General features: G+C 40.2%; 1 protein-coding gene across 1 annotated transcript; it reads right to left on the reverse strand.

Moving 5' to 3' along the window:
- Positions 1-229: 229 nt before the first annotated feature.
- On the reverse strand, positions 230-9,247 carry LOC137133126 (uncharacterized). Its single transcript, XM_067516406.1, has 5 exons — positions 9,196-9,247; positions 3,677-3,843; positions 2,849-2,947; positions 2,585-2,752; positions 230-1,876 (listed from the first exon to the last, which is right to left on the reverse strand). The coding sequence occupies exons 1-5, from the start codon at positions 9,200-9,202 to the stop codon at positions 1,706-1,708; spliced, it is 612 nt and encodes a 203-aa protein (XP_067372507.1). The 5' UTR covers positions 9,203-9,247; the 3' UTR covers positions 230-1,705.
- Between the last annotated feature and the right edge of the window lie 11,868 nt (positions 9,248-21,115).

Raw genomic sequence — 21,115 nt, forward strand, 5'->3', positions numbered from 1 at the left:
CATCATCTGTGCAGAGAAAAGTGTGTTGTTCCCCTCTGACATTTATATATTTAGCTATAAATATCAGTCAACAAACTCTCACTGCTCTCTACACATATCAACATGTTTCTTTTTTCTACATTTGTTTAATTTATATCCAGTCAAAGGATTTTCCTCTTCACCCAGACCCCCTTTCTGTTTCAGCCGATGCCGAGTCGCTCAGACTTTCCCTGGAGGCCACCAACACTTAAAGGGAAAGTGTGTGTGTGTATATGTGTGTGAGAGACAGATCATCTGACTGTGTCCACACGTCAACACACCAACATCATGCCAGTCACCCTGTGTTAGTGCTCTTGTTCCAGCTTAGTTAAGTTTTTCTGCTACACGCCTGTGGTTTTTTTGTACCCTCCTGTTAAGAGTGGATTTCTGCTGGTTTTGAGTTTTGTCCTTCATGAAGCCCGTTTATTAGTTCACTCCCTCTCACAGTCTCTTCACTTGTGTCTGCCTTTAAACAAAACCTGACACCCTGACACAATCGTAACATTATTAGTTACGATTGTAATAACAAGTAAAAACCACGGAGTCACATTTTTTTTTTATGTAAAATTTTAATTGCAACTTCAATTGTATAAAACGTAGACAAAACATAAATAGTACTACAAAAGTCAATACAGCGCAACAGTGTTTTAATGTAACTTGTTAATATTATCAAACATTCTTAATTCATTAACCCAAAAAAAGAGAGATGAAGGATACACCTGCATCTCTATGCTTATTCTAAGACATAAATAACCAGTTAAAAAAATCAACGGTAGAAAAATACAAAAACTTTCTTCAGATTTTAGATCTTGAGTAATAATAATAATAATTAGTTGGCCATATGTGTGTAAACACTCCTTATAAGGAGAAAAGGTCAAATGTGGCAAAATGTTGACACATTTCATTCTTCAAATACAAGAATAGAAAAGCTACGATTCTATCCTGTTGTTGCCACATGCTTAACTGCCACAAAGCAGGTTCAGCATCCAGCAGGACAGAGACCCTAAACATACAGCCAGAGCTACAATGGAACGGTTTAGATAAGAGCATATTCATGTGTTACAATGACCCAGTCCAAGTCCAGACCTAAGTCCAATTGAGAATCTGTGGCAAGACTTAAGAAAATTGCTGTTCACAGATGTTCTCCATCCAATCTGACTGAGCTTGAACTATTTTACAAAGAGGAATGGGCAGAAGTTTCATGACATATACAATATACAATATACAAATACATAAATACATAAATACATAAATTATTTTGACAAAATATTTAAAAAAATTCAAGCAGTACTGACAATACTTTTGCAAGGCACTGTAGTTCTTACGAGGCAGGTTTGCATTCGTTTTGTGGGTATTTATGTGTAAACCAACTGAGAAGTTGATTTAGTTATGATGTTAGTCAGAGGAAAAGCTGAGGAGTCAGTGTTCATCCTGAGAGGTTCATACTTCTATATTTGAGTAATATCTGTCTGTAACAATTTTGTGCCGCAACAGATTTGAAAAGTGAAAATTATGAGCTGCACATAACAAAGCAAAGTGAAGGAATAAAAATGAGTAAAATACATTATTTCAGCTTAGTGGATATCAGTACCAAATTCCAAGGCATGGAGGAACTAACAGTGTGAGTCTCCCTGGGTAACAAACAAGTTCAAAGTGGTTTTTTAACTGCTGCTTATCTTATCAAGCGTTAATGTCTGGGACAGCGGGACATATGGTTGAGATGTAGTAACACTCTTCTTGACCAGTCACAAAAGACTTGCATCCGCTCCGCGATCTCTATGGAAACCTGAAGTACATCGAAGGCCGTAGAGACGTTGGGGAAGGAGGGAGTCATTGACTGAGGAACCTCTGGGCTGATCTGAAGACAGAAAATGTTTTTAGCAAGAAGAACATTGCAATTCTATGGTATGACTTGCTTCTCTTTAACTGCACCATGATCTAACTTCCATGCCTGATAAAAATATGACAAATATAGTTTCCAATTATAAATGAGAGCTCAGCGTATGTGTAGAAATGGGTCCATGGATCTTGGTGATGTGGTACAAAACATGACCCACAGACCCATAAAATTACATTTTACTGAAAACTTTTCTTTTTTTCAGTGTTTTAAAACTTTTGTTTAAAATGATTTGTCTTTTTTTAATTACCATCAAACACACTTAGAAAATATTTAATACCAAAGTATTTACTTACGCAACATGTTTGTGACCAAGAAACTTTTTCTCCTATTGCTTCTAGTTTGTCTCTTTTAAAAGAAAGTTACGTTTTTTTTAATGACTTTTAATATGGGTGCTTTTCATGTTTGGCTCTAGTTTGGTTCTTTTACCATTTTCCCATGTGACCTTGCATTTTAAGCAGCCATTTAAAAATAAACGTGTGAAAAACTTTTATTTAAAACTTTACATATTTGAATTTCACAATTTTTTTTATATTTGCAATTATTTACATACTGTATCCACATTATTACACTAAAATCTTCTTTTCTATTTGATAATGTGTATTTAATTGAATTTCTGGACGGATGTATCTTTTGCATATTCCCACCAAACCATGCTGGTCCCTTCACCTGCTGAATAGATGAATAGAGGAGGTTGGACAGCTGCCTGAGGTTGGAGTTGATGGCCTCTGTTGACTGGCAGGCTGGACTGTACTGTTCTTTTGCTGTTTTCAGCCAGTCCACGTGCAACTTAAAGGACTTGGTGTACAGGTAGAGCTGAGAGAGCGACTCACTAACCTGTAGGAACATTACACAGACAGTTAGTTTACACACTGATGAAGTAGGGGAACTGCTTTGCCATCAAAAATGAATTGTTTGATGTAGAAACCTCACATTCATTGAGCCAAGATGAGCAGCAGTGTGTTGTATACGAGGAAGATCTTGAAGTTTGTTTTTCATAGAAGCAATGTACATGGTGACTTCATCATCTGACTGTTGGAGACACGAACAGAAACATTAACTTATAAGACGCAACTACGACACAACTTGTACCACTAGAAGGAAAAGATTTCATATTTGGTTTCGTTTGAATCTATGAACAAAAGTGGGGGAATATTTTTTTTCTTCGTCTTTACCCTGTTTAGTATCAACTATTGAAGAGTAATCTACTCTCAGGGGTGGAAAGTGTATTTACTCAAGTATTGTACTCAATTACAAACAGACAGACTGATCAGTAAGTAAGAACATGTAAGGTACTGTAGTATTATATATGTAATATCATTGTTAGGTGGGGCCAGTATGTTTTTGAAAAATAATTATGTATCGTAAGTGTCAAAGGTCAAAACCTTACATTTAATTTGAAACAACACAAGTAACAATATGGATTAGTAATATGAAGCTGACACGGTTGAACACTGGTGAGATTTAGGTCATGGGCGGTTAGGTTGAGGGAAAGATCATAGAGAATCAGGATGCAACACAAAAATGTGATGGTTTGTCTCTCAACCACCAGCCCTGACCCGCTCCCTGGCAACATTTCGTAAACCATAAACTACGTGACCCATGCTCTGACTGGTCGTTATATTTAGTTATATATGGTTATATTTACTACTGCCAATACATGTCACTGTCTCACGTGTCTCGCTTGTAATCAAAATACCCATAGATACAAGGTGACCTGGATGGACTTATCTATAGACAGTGTCTGAGTTAAAACCTTACCAGGCAGTGGAGACCTTTGGATGAACTCATCAGCTTCTGCGTGTAAACGATCATGGAACCAAAGTTGCCACAGAGGGAGGGAGTTTGAGTGGGACGAGTCGACGTGTGGACAAAGAGCTCAGCCAGTAGCAGCAGGTGGAGAAGACCAGTAATGGATTTAGGACTCACTGTAAAGACAAGAAGTTTATTTGAATTATTGTATTAGCTCGACTGTTTAGTGTATAATCAATTAGAAATGTAATTTTAGTTACTTTAAGCCATCACACAGTGCACAGACAACGTTGGATTTCACTCTTGGGTTTAGACAGACAAGACAAATGTATTTCTGATGAAAGAAGATTTGCACCAGCATTAAATATAATGTTAGTGAAATGGAGTTGCTCCTCTGATCTACACTAATAACGGTCGGTGGGCTGTTCCCGCCTGAGCGTCGTTATTGTGATTCAAATAATGAGCGTAGAGCTTCAGCCTTCTGAGGTTTCAGGCCCAAACACCACTTTGATGGGTTTGGCTTCAAAAGGCGTTGGTAGAACTATTAGTGCAAGTGTGTGTGTCTAGACCACAGGAGTGATTAAAGAGTTAAGAGGCATATTTCCTTCTCCTAGTAGTTTGTACGTGGTGATTGGTCGAACCAGTGGTCACGGGGAGTCAAAATTCTTCTTAATATTCAAACAATACAGAATTACACATATGCACATGAATCCCAGTAGAACCCAGAGTTACGTAACTTGGGTTAAAATCCCAAGTAATGAACATTTTATACACATTCGAACAAAGTCTACATCAGAGTTCATCATCATCATGTTCGGATTTCTTAGGAAGTCAGGCTGCTGCATGTTGTCCTGCACTTCAGCTCTCAGCATTGACACCACATTATTCCATTGAGACAGCAGAGAAACATTCCGCTGTCGTCGCTCTCAGCCCAACTACAACAGGTGGCTACTTGGCCACTCGGTGTGCAACTGCAAAGCTCCATTTCCAACCCAAATCTGGACTCCATGACGTGTAACAGATGGCGCGGCTGCTTCTGTTTTCAGTCTGTATTGTTATGAGAATGAATAAAACAAATGATCATGTGATACACTCAGTAAAACTGTACAGCAGTTTCCACTGAGGCCAAATCACCAAATGTGTTTAGAATTAAGTCTGACAAGCATCAAAAATTTAAAGGCTCATTTAACCCAAATAAAAAGTGCTCTGACATCACACACTGTATTTCTGCATTACAGGATGCAGAGGACAGGACGTCATTCAGAGCAACCAGATAAAAGCACCATTTCCCATTTGAAAGAGGTCAGATTCCGACTAATACACTGTGTGTGTGTGTGTGTGTGTGTGTGTGTGTGTGTGTGTGTGTGTGTGTGTGTGTGTGTGTGTCAGAGGAGACACGCAAAGATTTCTGCAAACATAAACATTATGAGTCGGTGAAGATGAGCAACATAATCTCTGGTGGGATCTTTTTTGTGTGTGAAGATGACCTGCATGAAGCTTTTAGTCATCGGATTGACACGTTAACAGTTTCCAGCAGAAAGACACATCAGCACTAAACAGCCTGACAGCAGCTCCTTATTGAGGGGCTCCAGTTGGCACATTTCCAAGTGTTACCAGACGATGAATTTTTTTACATCAAAAATATAAATCTTGCAACACAAAAGTTTTGTGGAAACAGAGTTCTTAAACTGTTGTGGTTGTGGTCATTCATGCACAGCACTTGGTTAGACAACGACTGCATTCTGGACTAACGGAGAAAAACCTCACAATCTCTGGAGACACGATGTAACTGATTCATTTTAAGGAAACTACGATGGTCTCTAACCTTCACCAAAGTGCTGTAGCGTTTTCCCACACGAGGGGCTCTAGTCAAACTCAGTTCCGTGGAGTGATGCTGCAGTGTGTACATCAACACACCAACCACCTCATTGTGATGCCATTTCTCATTTCATTTATAATACAGTTTTATCAGATCATATTCCACCCACTGGTTTTAAATTCCCATTATGGCTGTTTATCACTACCCAGTGGTGACTAGCCCTTCATGGTCATTGATAATGCTATAAATACCAGGGTTTCCATGGATCTGGCTCAAATAGGACTTGTTAGCTTTAGGGACTAATTCTAGATGGTTAGATCCAGTACAAAGATTGTGGTTTGAGTTAATGTTTAAAGCTCTGACTCTCACCTACATCAACTGAACAGCTCCTGCTATCTCATTCAGGACTCCCTTATTCAGGTCTGCAGTCCCTCCCATCCACTGCGCTCTGCCAGCGAACAACGTCCAGCGGTCCCTTTACCACATCCCAAGCATAACTCTTTAGCTCCACGATGGTGGAAGGAGCTTCCAAACTCTATTTTACAGGACGTTTGGCTACTCAGGTGCCTGAGTAGTTTTATGACTCACAGTTTATAGGAATTAAAAACAGAACTAAGGACTAAAAACAGCTGCCTGCTGCTGTGTGGCAGTAAAAACAAAAGAAGGAGCTAAAAGACACCTTAAAAGATGGCGTCCGTGGTCATTTACATGCAGTTTGTGATGCGTTTGATAAATGGAGCTTTAATTGTGAAGAAAAAAGAGCTTGCGTGCATGTGCTCTGTCAGCATCGAGGCATTCAATCGAAACTGCTGACTAAGTATAAGGGGTTTCCATACGTTCAGTTTTTTTTCTCTGTACGCATTTCTGAAATGAGTCTTCCTGTGCTTAATCATTCCACTGACAAAATCATCAGTTTGTTTATCCAGAACACTTCAATCAATGCGAGACTGAATAATTCCCTAAAACCCCCTGTGGTTTGTTTTGTCTTGCTCCCTTGAACTTTCTGAAACAGCCATGATCTCCATTCAAGGAAACTGCACTTAGATGAAGATTAGTTCCAGCCTGTAAATCTGTCTGACGCTGTTTGCAACTTCAAAAGTCCCACTTCCCAGAGCAACAAAGACACAAACTGTCTGTTGGCGTTACACCAGGGATAAGAAATGAGAGGTATGCTGTGGGCTTGTTTTCCCTTCTCCCCAGCCTGCCCCGGGCCTCCTGTTAAAAAAGGAGCGGGGCACCGGGGAGGATGTCTGACTCACGTTACGTTTACTTGCTCATTTGTTGCGGTCAGCATCCTTTTTTAGAGAGAAAACATCCACTTTGTCATGAGTGTTGATGCACTTTAAACACTTTTACTGCTGCTCAAACACAAACTGTGAAATCCACTCCTACAACCAGACCTACAAGACCTTCTTGTTTTAATTTTTCTACCACTGCAGTTCAATGGGAAATAATGTGTATTTTACTCCACTGTGTTCACTGTCCACAGTAGGAATGTTGGGACTATGACAGGGAAGGCTAGAGAGTTGATTGACATGATGCAGAGAAGGAAAGTGGACATACTGTGTGTCCAGGAGACCAGGTGGAAAGGTAGCAAGGCTAGAAGCTTAGGAGCAGGGTTCAAGTTGTTCTACCATGGGTCAGATTGGAAGAGAAATGGAGTAGGAGTTATCCTGAAAGAGGAGTTTGTGAGGAATGTTGGTGAATAGAGTATCAGACAGGTTGATGAGCCTGAAGCTGGAAATTGAAGGGGTGATGTTCAACAATGTTAGTGGTTATGCCCCACAGATAGGATGTGAGTTAGAAGAGAAGGAGAAATTCTGCAGTGACTTAGATGAGGGCGATGTGCAGAGCTGTGGCAACTACAGAGGAATAAAGCTGATGAGCCAAACAATGAAGTTGTGGGAAAGAGTAGTGGAAGCTCGAGTAAGGGCAGAGGTGAACATTTGTGAGCAGCAATATGGTTTCATGCCTAGAAAGAGAACAACAGATGCAGTATTTGCTTTGAGGATGCTGATGGAGAAGTACAGAGAGGGTCATAGGGAGTTGCATTGTGTCTTCGTAGATTTAGAAAAAGCGTATGACAGGGTGCAGAGAGAGGAGCTGTGGTATTGTATGAGAAGTATGTTAGAGTGGTGCAGGACATGTATGAGAGCTGTAGAGAGAGAAGGTGGAGGAAAATCTAGAGAGGTGGAGGTCTGCTCTGGAAAACAGAGGAATGAAGCTTAGCCGCAGTAAGACAGAATACATGTGTGTGAATGAGAGGGACCCAGGTGGAATGGTGAGGTTACAGGGAGCAGAGGTGAAGAAGGTGCAGGACTTTAAGTACTTGGGGTCAACGGTTCAGAGCAACGGAGAGTGTGGAAAAGAGGTGAAGAGGCGAGTGCAGGCAGGTTGGAACGGGTGGAGAAAAGCGTCAGGTGTGTTGTGTGATAAAAGAGTATCAGCGAGAATGAAAGGAAAGATGTTCAAGAGATATTGTTCGGCCCCTGCGAATCTAGAATTCTGACAACACGTAGACGCGTTTTACAACTTGTGGGTGGTCACTTGCAGCCCAAGCATCCATGGTCGGGTCAGTAAGTGCATTTAAATCTTTCTGCCTACAAATTCCTGTTATTGTGTCATTCATTCTCTACGTGTCTCTTTCACTCAAGCAGGACACAAACAAGAAATCTGCAATAACTGAAAATTACTGAAAAACACTTCCGTTTGTTAGAAAGAAAAACAGGGCTGGCGGCAGAGCTGTGAAATCCCTGAAGTAAAAACAAAATTGCTTAAGAGGCAATGAATAGGCCCCTTTGATGTTTGTAGCAGCTCATTTATTCAGCACAGGCTCACACACACACACACACACACGCTGCATCTCTCACTGCTTTTTTTCTCGCTGACTCATGCTTTATGCAGCGCAGAAACGTTGGAGTTTCCTGTGTTATTCGCTGACACAGTGAACGACCCGTTTACTTCAGCCAAGAGCTTTTAACTTCTACCCTCATAAACGTCAGACAAATTGCACAGAAGAGAACGATGTCTGGCAGGAAGTGACCTGCGCTTGACTTCTCGACTTGACTTTCCCCAAAAATGAAATAACAAATTAAGCATCAAGCATCTGTCTAACTATGACTTTGAATCAGGGTATTTCAGAATAAATATGCTAAAGAAGAATGTTTTTACTGCTGTGAAAAGACCTGTAAAGTGCTAATTTCACCGTGCTGCCATGGCAGCAGACGTGTGTTGAAATTGCATCACTTTGTGATGAGCAAAGCTTGATTTCACACTAAACATCATCATGGGATCCACTGTTATCAGTGATCTGTGATCAGTGCTGGTTCAGCTCAGAGGTGGTAGAATTAGTTACAAAAGCAGGATCATAAAATCATCAGAAATCAGCACTTTACAGGTCTTGTCACAGCAGTAAAAACAAATTGATTCTGAAATACATACATGATTTCAAACAAGCTTAAGCCAATTTAATGCATCATATCTGTTTTACACACAGATGTTGTTTGCCAAAAGTAAGTGGACACACACAAGAAAGTTAATCAGTTAAACACATTGTTACTAATTTCATACGGCAGCTCTCTGTTTCATTCATTCTTTCACTCATTCATTGTTACGCTCATACTCACTGAGGCTGAAAGTAGTAGTAAAGACCACGTGACCCAAAGCATCATCAGTCACTCTGTAAAGCAGAATCATAAAAAAAACTTACACTTCATCTTTCTTCTCTTGTGATAAGCAAAGCTCCTTTGGAGTCCACTGTGTGTACTGTCACTGTGTGTAGATGCAAAATGTAAAAGTTCTTTTATAGCCCTGGATGATGCATCACCTGAGTCATAGTTGCTGCTCGAAGCCGGACAGGCTAACCCACCTCCCCCCCTCCAAAACCCCCTCTCATCTAAAAAAGCTTCAAATTTCTTTGTTAGTTGAGGAGGCTGAAAGAAATGAAATAAAATTTTATCAAAAAATACTAAATTGAGCAACTCCCAGCTTTCTCCTTCCTGCCATCGCTCTTATGACATCACCTCACTTGCTGCTTTTGATTCTCCCAGTCAGTTCAAATGCTAGTGAAACAGCAAGAAAAACAAAAGAAAAAAACATTTCTCTGGAAAAGTGATGCTCATGAAGTTTTGCAGAGTTGACGTTTTACTTTAGGTGGATTTTTGTTTGAGAAATCAGTCATTATTTCACTTCCTGTCAGTGAACCTAATGACACTAGTCTGTGATTAGTAAAGCATTGTAATTCAGCCAGAAGATGACAAACTCTGGAGTCCAGGGAAAGCTTGACTGAACCTGGAGCTGGAAGGTCCTGTAGAGAGTTGTCTTCTGGTGGCGGTGTATGTTACACTAGACTGATGAACAGAGCTGAAACTGTTTCCTCGTAAACACAGTGAATGGTTCCAGCAAGCCAGACTGGATTGGGGGCCAGGACTGTGGTCACAGTTCTGTCAAACCTGTTGTAACACTACATGTCCCTGGGCTCACCCTCTTTTCCTGGTTCCACCTCCCACCTGCCCTTCCCTTACTGCTCTGTCTGCCCAGTTTGCCCACCTGGCTCCACCCCACCAGTCCCGCAAACATGGCTGCAATTTTGTCTCATCACCTCCCAGTAGAAATACCCCCCATCTTCTGCTGCTCTTTGCATGTTTATTTGTTGAGCTTCATGCTGCTGTGTGGCAGCTGCTCTTGGACAGCAGACCCCCAGACCTTGGGGTAAACTTGTTTTGTTTATGAAAAGCTCAACCTATTCCATGTGACAACCTGTCTGATTTGTACTTTTGGCTGTGTTTAGGTCCTGTTTAGCCTGATGTCTTTACACCCTTTGGCCCAGAAAACCAGTCTCAGGACCGAGCAGGTAGACACAGCAATAAAGTCTCAAAAGAAAATGGGTTTTATTTACCCAAATGTAACATATACAAAGAAATTTAAATCTACTACCAAAATGTGGGCCCTAAAAGAGGTGACAAAAAAAAAAACCTGAAACTATGAAACTGAAATTACAACACAAGTTCTAACCACAACAGGGACAAAACTGGCCAAACCAATATGACACACAAGGGGTAGACATAACTGTAACTAGGCAAAGTATAAACAAACTGTAGTCAAACAGTTTAGTAACATTATCCAATTATTTAAATATGCAAAAGCAATAACAAAATAATGAACCAAATAATGTTTAAAAACCTATAACATCTAAAGAAACATGTTCCCCTCCCTGCATCAAACGGGGTACTTGGTACAGTTCAGGCCCAGTAGAAAGTAATTTAAGGTTGATCAGGACCTCGATGCAATCTTTTATTTGGATGGCCAACAGCCGCAGACCAGCAGAATGGTAACTCAAGAAAAAGAGAAATTAAATTAATTAACTGCTGTGAGTTGTGTGTTCTGAAGTTTGACATTTTCTCCTCTGCTGCTGGTTGCACATTTCAAATTTACAGGAAATATTAATCACTATTTTGGTCTCAGAATGATTATCCTAAAATCAACAGTGCAGCAGTAATTTGTTTTACCAGATGTGCTTAGGAAGACACAGTACAGGAATACTAATGACTGCACAGTTTAGTTTCAGCTCCCATCCTATTTTAACCAAATGTTCAGGAAATTCATGGGAATAATGTGCATTACTGTTTTCACCCACTGCTGTCATGGTATTAGGGGTTTGGTCCTTTAAACCACTGAACAAAAGGGAAAAAAATCATCACCATAACAAAATTGCTGAACCCATGTTGACAGGTAGAGCTTAGAATCAAATTACAAACCCTGAGGTTTTTTAGAATCCCGAGTGATATTTCAGCCGTGTTTTATGAATTTTGTGATTTTACTAGCAAAGTCAGTTCACACTGTATTTCAGTGATGAACCTTAGCAAAGAGGGTTTTTTTTTTTACTTTTCTCTACTAGATTTCTCTGATGGGTTTTAAATGAAACATACGTAAAAAGTTCTGTCAGTACCTGAAGCACCCAAACATTCTGCATAACCACTAAGATTATAAGTTATTTGATGCACAGAAAATAAACTTTTGTGCAAACAAGTTGTTACCTTTTCAACAGTGCAGTGACATAAATCCTAGCTGAGCATTACACAACTCAAAGTTGAAAACATGACTGTGTATTTTTTTTCCCCCATTGGATTGTTTTGAAGTCCTATACACCAATCAGGCATAACGTAATGACCACCTGTGCAGTGTAATGCAACCCAGTAGTGCTAATGTTTTGACTGCGATATTTAAAATGAGGTGAATGAGGTGGCCAAAACTTTGGCACCACCTCTCAGCATTTAGTCCAACAAAACCAATTAAAAGTTTAATGTCACTGCAGTCAGACAAGCTGGATATTTTGCTGTCCGTAAACATGTTTAGTATCAATGCAGTTTACACTTAAATGTCAGAAACAAATCTAGTTGCAGTTATAATACCTACAATAAAATGCATTTGGATTTGAGTGGTACAAAAAGTGGACATTAAAGAGGCAGATTTGCCAATGAGATCAATCCTATACACTTGTGACAAATCTTCAACTTTACCAATGTGTCATTTTCTAACTCGATCACATGTTTTTGTATATAAACACAAAGTCAGCACTTCTGACTTCATTGTGAAAGTATTTTACCTAAGTAATAGTAATTGTGTCCCCTGGTGAAAGCACATGTGTCCTCATGCAAACGTCAGTATAAACAGAAATGTTTGGAGGAACCGGTCACTGACTGACTCAATCACTCTCTCACTCACTGAGCTCTGTCAGCTAAAAAAAACTAAAAACAGTACAAAACTAGAGCATCACTATATGAATTACTTGTCATAAGCGGCTTATGTCACAGCTACGTTGATAGCAGGTGAAAACATGACAGATATTGCAGCGTTTCCAAGAAGCTACTAGTTTCCTGCTTCTTCTGAAATGTTTTTTTTGATGTAGTCTCTACCCACCAGGATAAAGAACTGCATCTGCAACCTAACCACACTTTGTAGGTAAATGTAAGTGTTATTTTAGGTCAAATTTTCAACTGATGAACTCTAAGTGAACATGGTGCCTGGAAAGAAGTTGTTTGAAAGTGTGAGTGGGTGGGTTTTCACAGTTAGACTTTCTTATTTCATCATTTCCTCTTTATTTCTTCAGCCACCCACATTCTGTATGTCTCCAGTTCTTTGTCTTTTCCACTGTCACTCTTTCCTTTTCTGACCTCAGCTAAATGGAGGAATTTGAGGAATGCAGCAGTGAATGAGCGGCTCAATGGGGGCTTGGCGTAGGGTGGGCATCATGTTAACGACTGACAGATGCAGGTTTTTTTTTTTACTTCCTGAATCCGATATGAGCCAACAGAAAGCTGTAGAGACTCCTCGAAGATTCTACGGTTCTAAAGTGAAGATGAAAACGCTCACTGCTTCAGTAACAGTGCAGATGCAGATTAACACAAACTCTAAATTAATAAATGCTGATTGTCTCTGACTGACCTTTGACCTTTTATTCATTACTAGCATGGATAGATTTTTGAGAAAATGGGGCCCCTGTGCACAGACTGAGGCCCTCACACCTTTTTTAGTGTATGGTCCCTTTTTATATCTTAATTTTGCCTTTTTTTGGTAATTTGTCAGATGTTTATGGCCTCTCTCGATCTCTTTTTTTGTTAGTTTTTATTTCAGGGCTTATTTAGGGGTTGTGTTGCCATGAAATCTTAACAATCCAGTCATACCGAGGCTCAAGAGCCCCCTGCCCTTTTGGTGCTGGTGCCACTCCATCCATGATCCCTAGAAACATTACCATATTTTTAAACTCTAGAAGTATTTACTGCTTGTTGATATTCTGGTGTGTGGCCCTTTTATTTTTTATTGCTTAATTAGTGGAAAAAAGAAATGAATGAAATCAGGTTTTTAAAGTTTTCTCCTTGAAACTGAACATGAAATAATTGATTAAAAATGTACTTCTGTGTTCAAAAACAGTTTCTTGTAAGGAAGCATCTATTTACAGCTCAAAAACACAGCAATTTACTTTTTTTTAACAATATTGTCTAAAATGATGTTCTGCAAAAAAAATAAAAAAACACTGGTTGCATCTACATGTAATCCAGTATGTTAAATAGAATTATAAAGTCCAAAACTGAGCAGAGACACATTCTGGCAGTTTGTCCAGGGTTGTTTTGACACAAATTGACTATTTTTAGGAATCAAACACTGCAGCCCGGTTGGTCTCTAGCCCTCAGACTAAACTGCCTCCAATTAAACCATCACATTAGGAAGGAATTCGGCATGACAGCCAGATCTCCCTATAGACAATAACTCAAGCTTGAAATCAAAGCAAAGTTTGAAGTAATCTGTGTGTCAGTGCTTCCTGTGGAAATTCTTGATGTGAGAGTGTGGTCGGAGACCCCAACATACCTCTAATTCCATTGTACGTTCAGTTCCAAGAGGTATAATATCATCATATATGGAGAATTATTTTAGGGAGTGGTAAGTTTTTCCAGCTGGAGCAGAAGCGTGTTATGCTTTCAGCCCCATCTGTGGCTGTTTTTAACTCCGAAGTTTACAAGTTTGCCCCATTTGCTGCATGTCGGGTGTCTTTTTCCTTACGCGGAAGGATTTTTATGATCTTAGACACACGGATGCCAGAGACAACATGCGGCAGGTGATGCTTGTTGCCCTGGAGTCAGCTGAGCTTCCTCCTAAATACAGTTGTATGCAAAAGTTTAGGAACCCTGACAATATCTATGGTTTTCATTCATAAATATTTGGGTGTTTGGATCAGCAATTTAATTTTGATCTATCAAACAACTGAAGGACACAGTAATATTTCAGTGGTGAAATGAGGTTTATTGGATTAACAGCAACAGCAACAAAATTAGACATGTGCATAAACTTTTGCATACAACTATATTTAAACGACTTGCAGAAGACTGTTCTCCCTGTCCTGTCCTGTCCTGTCCTGTCCTGTCCTGTCCTGGGTTGGCCGTGGACACTGACTCTCAGGAGCTTGGCTGCAGGCTGCTCTAAATATATTCATTTGGATAAACTGAGATAAACTGAGATAAGTGGATAATAGCTGTCTGAGGACAGGAAGTAGAACAGTTTCGAGCCTACTGAAATTGTCCCCCACTCTGCAATACAAGCTCTAACTTTTTTTTTAAAGCATTCCTTTGTCCTGCCGCCTTTATCGTCTGACAAATCCCCACGTGCAGAGAGTTGAATAGAATTCCTTCCACATTGTGCCTTTTTATTGTGTGTGCAGTAGATGGTGACGTCACAGCGGCTTAATGAAGTGGTTTTATATTTGCTGTAGGAAATGAAGCACATTATGAATTTCGATACAACAGCTAATGTACAGCATTTAAACATTTAGGGCCTAGAACCCGTTTTTAAAAGGAGCCACACTTATTGTCTCTTTCTCAGAAACACACTGGAACAGGAATCTGCTTTAAAGACACCAAAGTTCCTTTTGGAGCATGACAACATTCCCACTTTGCTGGAAGAACACATATATTAAGGAGTGTATTTTTTTATCTTTGCTCTTTCAGTACTTAGGCATGCAGTGCAGCTGGAGTTTTTGTTTTTCAAGCATATAGTCATGTTTACCGGCAAATGTGTGGGAAAAGTGCATGTAGCATCCACAGCGCAGTGGAATTAGCCAAAGGATTTATCTAAAAATAACCCCGGCCCAGCTTAACGGATTATGTGCATTGGATATGGTAGAAACTGACACTAAAGCCTTTGCAGAGGCAGGAATGAGCTGAAATAATTTTATTTAGGCAAATTTTTTGTCAGAACTTTTCTAATAAGAAGATTGATATTATGTATTATTATTTCACACACTATATACTTGGATTATGTAATAAAATTGAACACAACATTACCCATTTCTAAAGAACTTAAACTTGAGACATGTTTACTTTCTTCTTTTCCTTTGGGCTGTTTTCTTTCAGGGGTCTTCACAGCAAATCATGTGCCTCCATCTAACTCTGTCCTCTGCATCCTCTTCTCTCACACCAACTAACTTCATGTCCTCCCTCACTACATCCATAAATCTCCTCTTTGCTCTTCCTCTAGACCTCCTGCCTGGCAGCTCCAACCTCAGCATCCTTCTACTGATATATTCACAGTTTCTCCTCTGAACATGTCCAAACCACCTCAATCTGTGCTCTCTGACTTTATTTCCAGCACATCTAACATGAGCTGTCATCCCCCCCCACCATCCCAAATTTCCCATTTCTTTCCACTCCCCTTTCCACAAACATATGATGTCACTTTAGCACCATTGCTCAGCTTACTACCTCATTCACAGAACTGACATCATTCTACTACCTCTTCAGTCAGTTTAAATAAAAGAACTGCTCTTTGAGCCCTTTGTCACTTTAATCAGATTAAATAAGCTTGTCTGATTCAATCAAACTCACTAACTTTCCTCCCCTTACTGTGGTAACTTTGAGGAGGTCTGAACACAACCACACTGAATCAGACCAAGACCAAACACTGAAGCAGCTCTTATGTGGCGAGAAAGAACAAGTTTTAAATGACTATTTGACAAGTGGTGGATGTGATGCTCAAAAGTTCCACACTTTTATTTCTACTTGGAGTAAAACTAAGTACATGATTTTCTTTCAATACTTTATTTACAAAGTTTTTTCCCCCGTGGATCAGTATGACTATGTTGTTTAATAAATATTATCATCTCAAACAAATCTATAACCTCACTGACCGTCACCAGCATCAAATGTGAGTGTTTTTCCTACTGAGTGTGATATGGTCGCACTTTAATTTAAATCAAAATACCCTGACATCACAGGGCCATTAACAGCCTGCAGCAGTATTCAAGAGAGAAACACGGAAATGAGGTGATGATGCACAGAATTAAGGAGCTACAGAAATATACCTTAACAAAGAGGAATCATGAGTGTGTTTATCTACTAAAGTAAAATACAGATACGTGAACTCTTCAAAATAAAATTCAAATTTTATTTGTCACATACAGATCCATACACAGTATGATATGCAGTGAAATGCTTATGCGACTGACGGACTATAAGTACAAGTACCTTAGAAGATATAGAAATACAAACATATAAAATAAGAAAAATATAAAATATGAAGTTATGTAGTTATATATGAACTTTAAGCTAAAACAATTCAAAATAGAAGTGAATGAGGTGATAAGTGTAGATACTATCACCTCTACAATAAAACAGCAGCTGAGTGCAATAGTCCTCATTTGGTGGGAAAATCTAAATATGCAGCAAGTAGCAATGTGAAAATGTGCAGCTTCATGTGTGGTGTTACCCTGGCACTTCAGGTCAGCCCTCACATTAAAGTGCTAATTACCAGCCTGCTTCAGGGTGAACAGAACAGGTTTCTACTCTAGGCTGAGGCGAAGGAATTCATCCAGCTATTCACTACCTTCATCCCAATGTTTCCCCTGCTGCCTCTTCACTAGCACCTGCATAGCCCTGAAACTACAGATAGTAATGGAGTCACACTGGTTAACAGTAGCTTCCTTCTTATTGTAACAATTGTTGTGGTTGCTGGAAAATATTTAAGCTGCAAGTAAACTCTCACTGCTTAGGAGATAGTATTTCAGGGTCTAAACAGACTAGGGACTATCTTAGCTATCATTCTACTCAACCTCCTTGGTGACTGAAGAATAGGGCTGGTTAAGGAGTGTAAAAATCAAAAGTGTTGATTTATTTTATTTTTTTAATGGTTGTTGAAAGACTCTGGTTGTATCTTGATCCTATCATCTGTTTCCCTCCTCCGTGGTGGAGTCTCATCTCCAGGCCCGATGGCCTAACTACCTATGGCAGATGTCTCTCCTAGTTAGGTGGATCCTGGATGTCTCGTGTCGGTCTCGTGCACTCCTGGTTGTATCAAACATCTTGATGCAGACTGACAGTGTCCCCATGCAGTTGAAGGACGCATGTCCAAGCAGCTAAATCCCAGGGTTTCTATAATCTTTTCCCTGCATTAGGTAACACTTACTTTACACCTTCACAATCCCAATATGCACTTCCACCATGTGATCATTGTCAGCATACAGACACAGCTTTACAGATGGCGTGATCAGCTCGTGGCGTAGGGTTGATACCTACACACCTTTAACTTTACCCAATCCTATCATCATTAGATGAGGATATATGATACACTGTTCATGAACCACAGATTTGTTGGTTACTATGATCCCATCATTTATTTTTTTGTCAAGGTCGTTCCCCTTTTCTCTGTCTGTGTCTGGACGGCCTCCTCGTTCCTTCATCATTACAGCATTAAACACGTACAGTTCATTAGGCCAAAGTCTTATTACACATAACATTTCAAATCCTTTTAAGGTTAAGCATTAAAGAAATATCATTAAAGAAAAGGAAGACAAGACCCAGGATGCAGGGAAGAAACACGTTTCCAGGTTTTGGTTAAATTCCTCTATTTCCGGCATAGCTTCTCTCACACATACTTTTGCTATGAGCTCTTAAAGGCTTTCTCAGGTTACCATCGATGTGCGTTTTTCTGGCCTCCTTGACAGTGGTACTACAACCTGACTGATGTAGGGAAGGTGGTTATTGCATGGATGAGCAAAGAAGGGAGCTCAGATTGTTTATTTTCGTTCATTGTGTTGTTCTGGTTCAGGGCTCAAATCCACTGTGGGAATAACAGAAGTTCAATCAATGTCCTGTGTTTGCTTGGTTGTTCTCGCCCCACACTTTTTAACCAATGAGTAGAATTCCCACGTGATTCGTAAAAAATATAAAAAATATCACATTAGTCATCAGTTAGATGAGTTAGAGTTATTAGAGTGGATGTATCTGGATGTATCCGGATCTATCTGGATGTATCAGACGAGATGGTGACTACTGGTGGATTATATTTCAGACAGACTGTTTTTGGCATGGCTGTCTGTCCCATTCTCTCGTGGGAAGAAGGAAATGCAGGGTGGGATCTGAGTTATTTGGAGTCATTTCAAAACCTGCCAATGTAGATTCATCATCATATCATCAGTATGTTTTCAGAACTGATGTTTGTTATATTGAGGTAACTGGTAATAAGGAGGGTAATATGGTGAGTGTGAAGTCCTCCAATAAGCACAAGGCGTAACTTTTCTTGAATGTTTAATGAAGGCTCACTCTTGTTTTCTCTTGCTTTACTTTACTATCTCACTCACTCACTATGTTAGCTAACTGTTTAGCATAAACCAAGTTTCACTCTTTGCAAGGACAGTATAGTAAAAGGACAAATAATGTCCAAGGCTAAAACGTTATAAAGAAGATTAGCAGCAGGCAATCAGTCACCCTCTCTCCTCTACCGTGCTTCAGTAAATCTTAGGGGAATTCCAGGCTCTAAGCTGACCAGAGGGGGGTACTGCTGCTCACAAAATGCTATACACAAAGCTATGTAAAGGTTTTTTAGCAGTTATAAATGCACTCAAACAGAGGGCAGAACACTCCCCGCCTGGTATAATGTGATTGTACCACTAGAACTAATTAACCTTACACAAATACAATAATGCAGAAGTCTAATTTACTTTCCTTCAGACAAAAGAACAACCATCTCTGATTGGCCTCAGAAACACCTTCACAACTCCGTCTTTAACTGTTCTTACTTCTGCTATGTGAATCTTGCTGTCACTACTAAGGAATGTTTTTATGACAAGCCCAACAGGCCAGTCATTCCTGTGAGCCTGACTGTCCTTGAGCAATACAACATCTCTTTCTTTAATGTTGGGTTTATCTTCTGTCCATTTTCTGCGGCTCTGAAGAGTGGCCATGTATTCTCCTCTCCATCTCTTCCAGAAAGTGTCTGCAAAACATTGAACGTGCTTCCATTGGTTAGTATAGGGTTTTGCTGGTTCAAAGTTGCCGGGAGGTGCTAACAGAGCACTTGTCTTCTGAGTTAGAATCAGTGCTGGGGTAAGAACAACTGGCATGTCTGGGTCAGTGGACACTGGTACCAACGGTCTAGCATTCATTATTGCCATAACCTCAGCCATGAAAGTGCTCAGTGCTTCACGTGTGAGTCGAGCATGTGCCGACTGAAGAAGCATTGCATCCAAGATTCTTCTTGCAACTCCAATAAGCCATTCCCATGAACCACCCATGTGTGAGGAATGTGGGGGATTGAAGTGCCATGTGCAACCTTTCTCTTGAAGATAGTTGTTTAGTGTCACATCACTGTGATCTATTTTCAACTCTTTACAGGCACCAATGAAATTTGTGCCTCTATCTGACCGCAGAAGTTTTGCAGGTTCACGAACACAGAAGAATCTTCTCAGTGCATTTATGAAGCTGGATGTGGACATGGATTCAACAAGTTCAATGTGTACAGTTCTTGTTGACATACATGTGAAAAGCACCGCCCACCTTTTGCTGTCTGCACTTCCTCCTCTAGTGCGACGTGTCATCACCATCCATGGACCGAAGATGTCAATGCCTACGTTAGTGAAGGGTGGCATTGGTGAGAGCTTGTCAACAGGCAAATCTGCCATCTTTTGGATTTGTAGTGTTCCTCTAAGCCTACGGCAGACGACACATTTGTAGATAACAGACGAGACCAGACGTTTACTCCCAGTGATCCAGAATCCTGCTGCTCTGCTTGCTCCCTCCGTGATATGGCGTCCCTGATGTGCTACTTTCTCGTGGTAGTACCTTATTAAGAGAGTAGCAATGTGGTGGGTGCTTGGAATGATAAGCGGGTGCTTTTCTTCTTTTGTCAGACTTGAAGGTGCCAGACGACCACCAACTCTGAGTAATCCATCTTCATCAATGATGGGGCTCAGTTTTCTGAGTAGGCTTTGTTTTGGTAAGGACCGTTTCATTTTGAGACATTTGTATTCCTCCTCAAAGATTTCATTCTGCACAGTAAGAATGATCGCAACTTGTGCTTGAGAAAGTTTGTTTGATGTGCTTCTTTCCATTTAAGGTCTCCAGCCATGGTGTTTTGCCTGACGTGAGGTCTTGAATGATTTTGCAACACGAATAAGTGATGCTATGGTGCGACAGAGTCATCCAATGAGGAAAATCTTTCAAAACAATGGGACTTTAACTTGAATTCTGAGGTTTTGGAGATCAGCAACATCAGGTCGTATTTCTACATCTGCTTCAGGGTGTATGAGATTGAAGACATCAGACTGCGGTAGCTCTGAGTCTGGTGGCATGGTCTGCAGAGTTATTCTCTGTAGAGATGAAGTGCCAATGCTCAGGAAGTTTAGATTTGCGGATTCGGGCCACTCGGTTAGCAACGTATGTGTAAAACCTTCTGGTGGTGTTGTATATGTAACCCAGGACTATTTTGCTGTCAATGAAAAGGTTTACAGCATCCAGATTAATGTCCATCTCATCTCTGACTAGCTCATATACTTCCACAGCCAAAACTGCAGCACATAACTCTAGTCGTGGGACAGTGTGTGCCGGCCGTGGGGCTAGTTTTCATTTGCCCAGGATAAATCCAACGTAGAACTGACCGTCACTGTCAGTGACTTTCAGGTAGGCAACAGCTCCGATTGCTATTGTGGATGCATTTGAGAAGAGGCAAAGCTCCCTTCTCTGCACAGAAGACTGAGACAATGGAACGCAGCATCTTGCTATCTGGAGATGTTGTAGACCTTTCAAAGAGTTTTTCCACCTATTCCATTCCTCTGCCTTTTTAGAAGGAAGTGGTTCATCCCAGTCATT

This window comes from Channa argus, chromosome 1 (genome assembly GCF_033026475.1).
Source record: "Channa argus isolate prfri chromosome 1, Channa argus male v1.0, whole genome shotgun sequence".
Taxonomy (NCBI): Eukaryota; Metazoa; Chordata; class Actinopteri; order Anabantiformes; family Channidae; genus Channa; species Channa argus.

Coding starts and splice junctions, on each gene's coding strand:
- LOC137133126 (XM_067516406.1), bottom strand. Junction 2,948..3,676: donor CCAAAGGTCTCCACTGCCTG/GTAAGGTTTTAA, acceptor TGTCTCCAACAG/TCAGATGATGAAGTCACCAT. Junction 2,753..2,848: donor CTCATCTTGGCTCAATGAAT/GTGAGGTTTCTA, acceptor ATGTTCCTACAG/GTTAGTGAGTCGCTCTCTCA.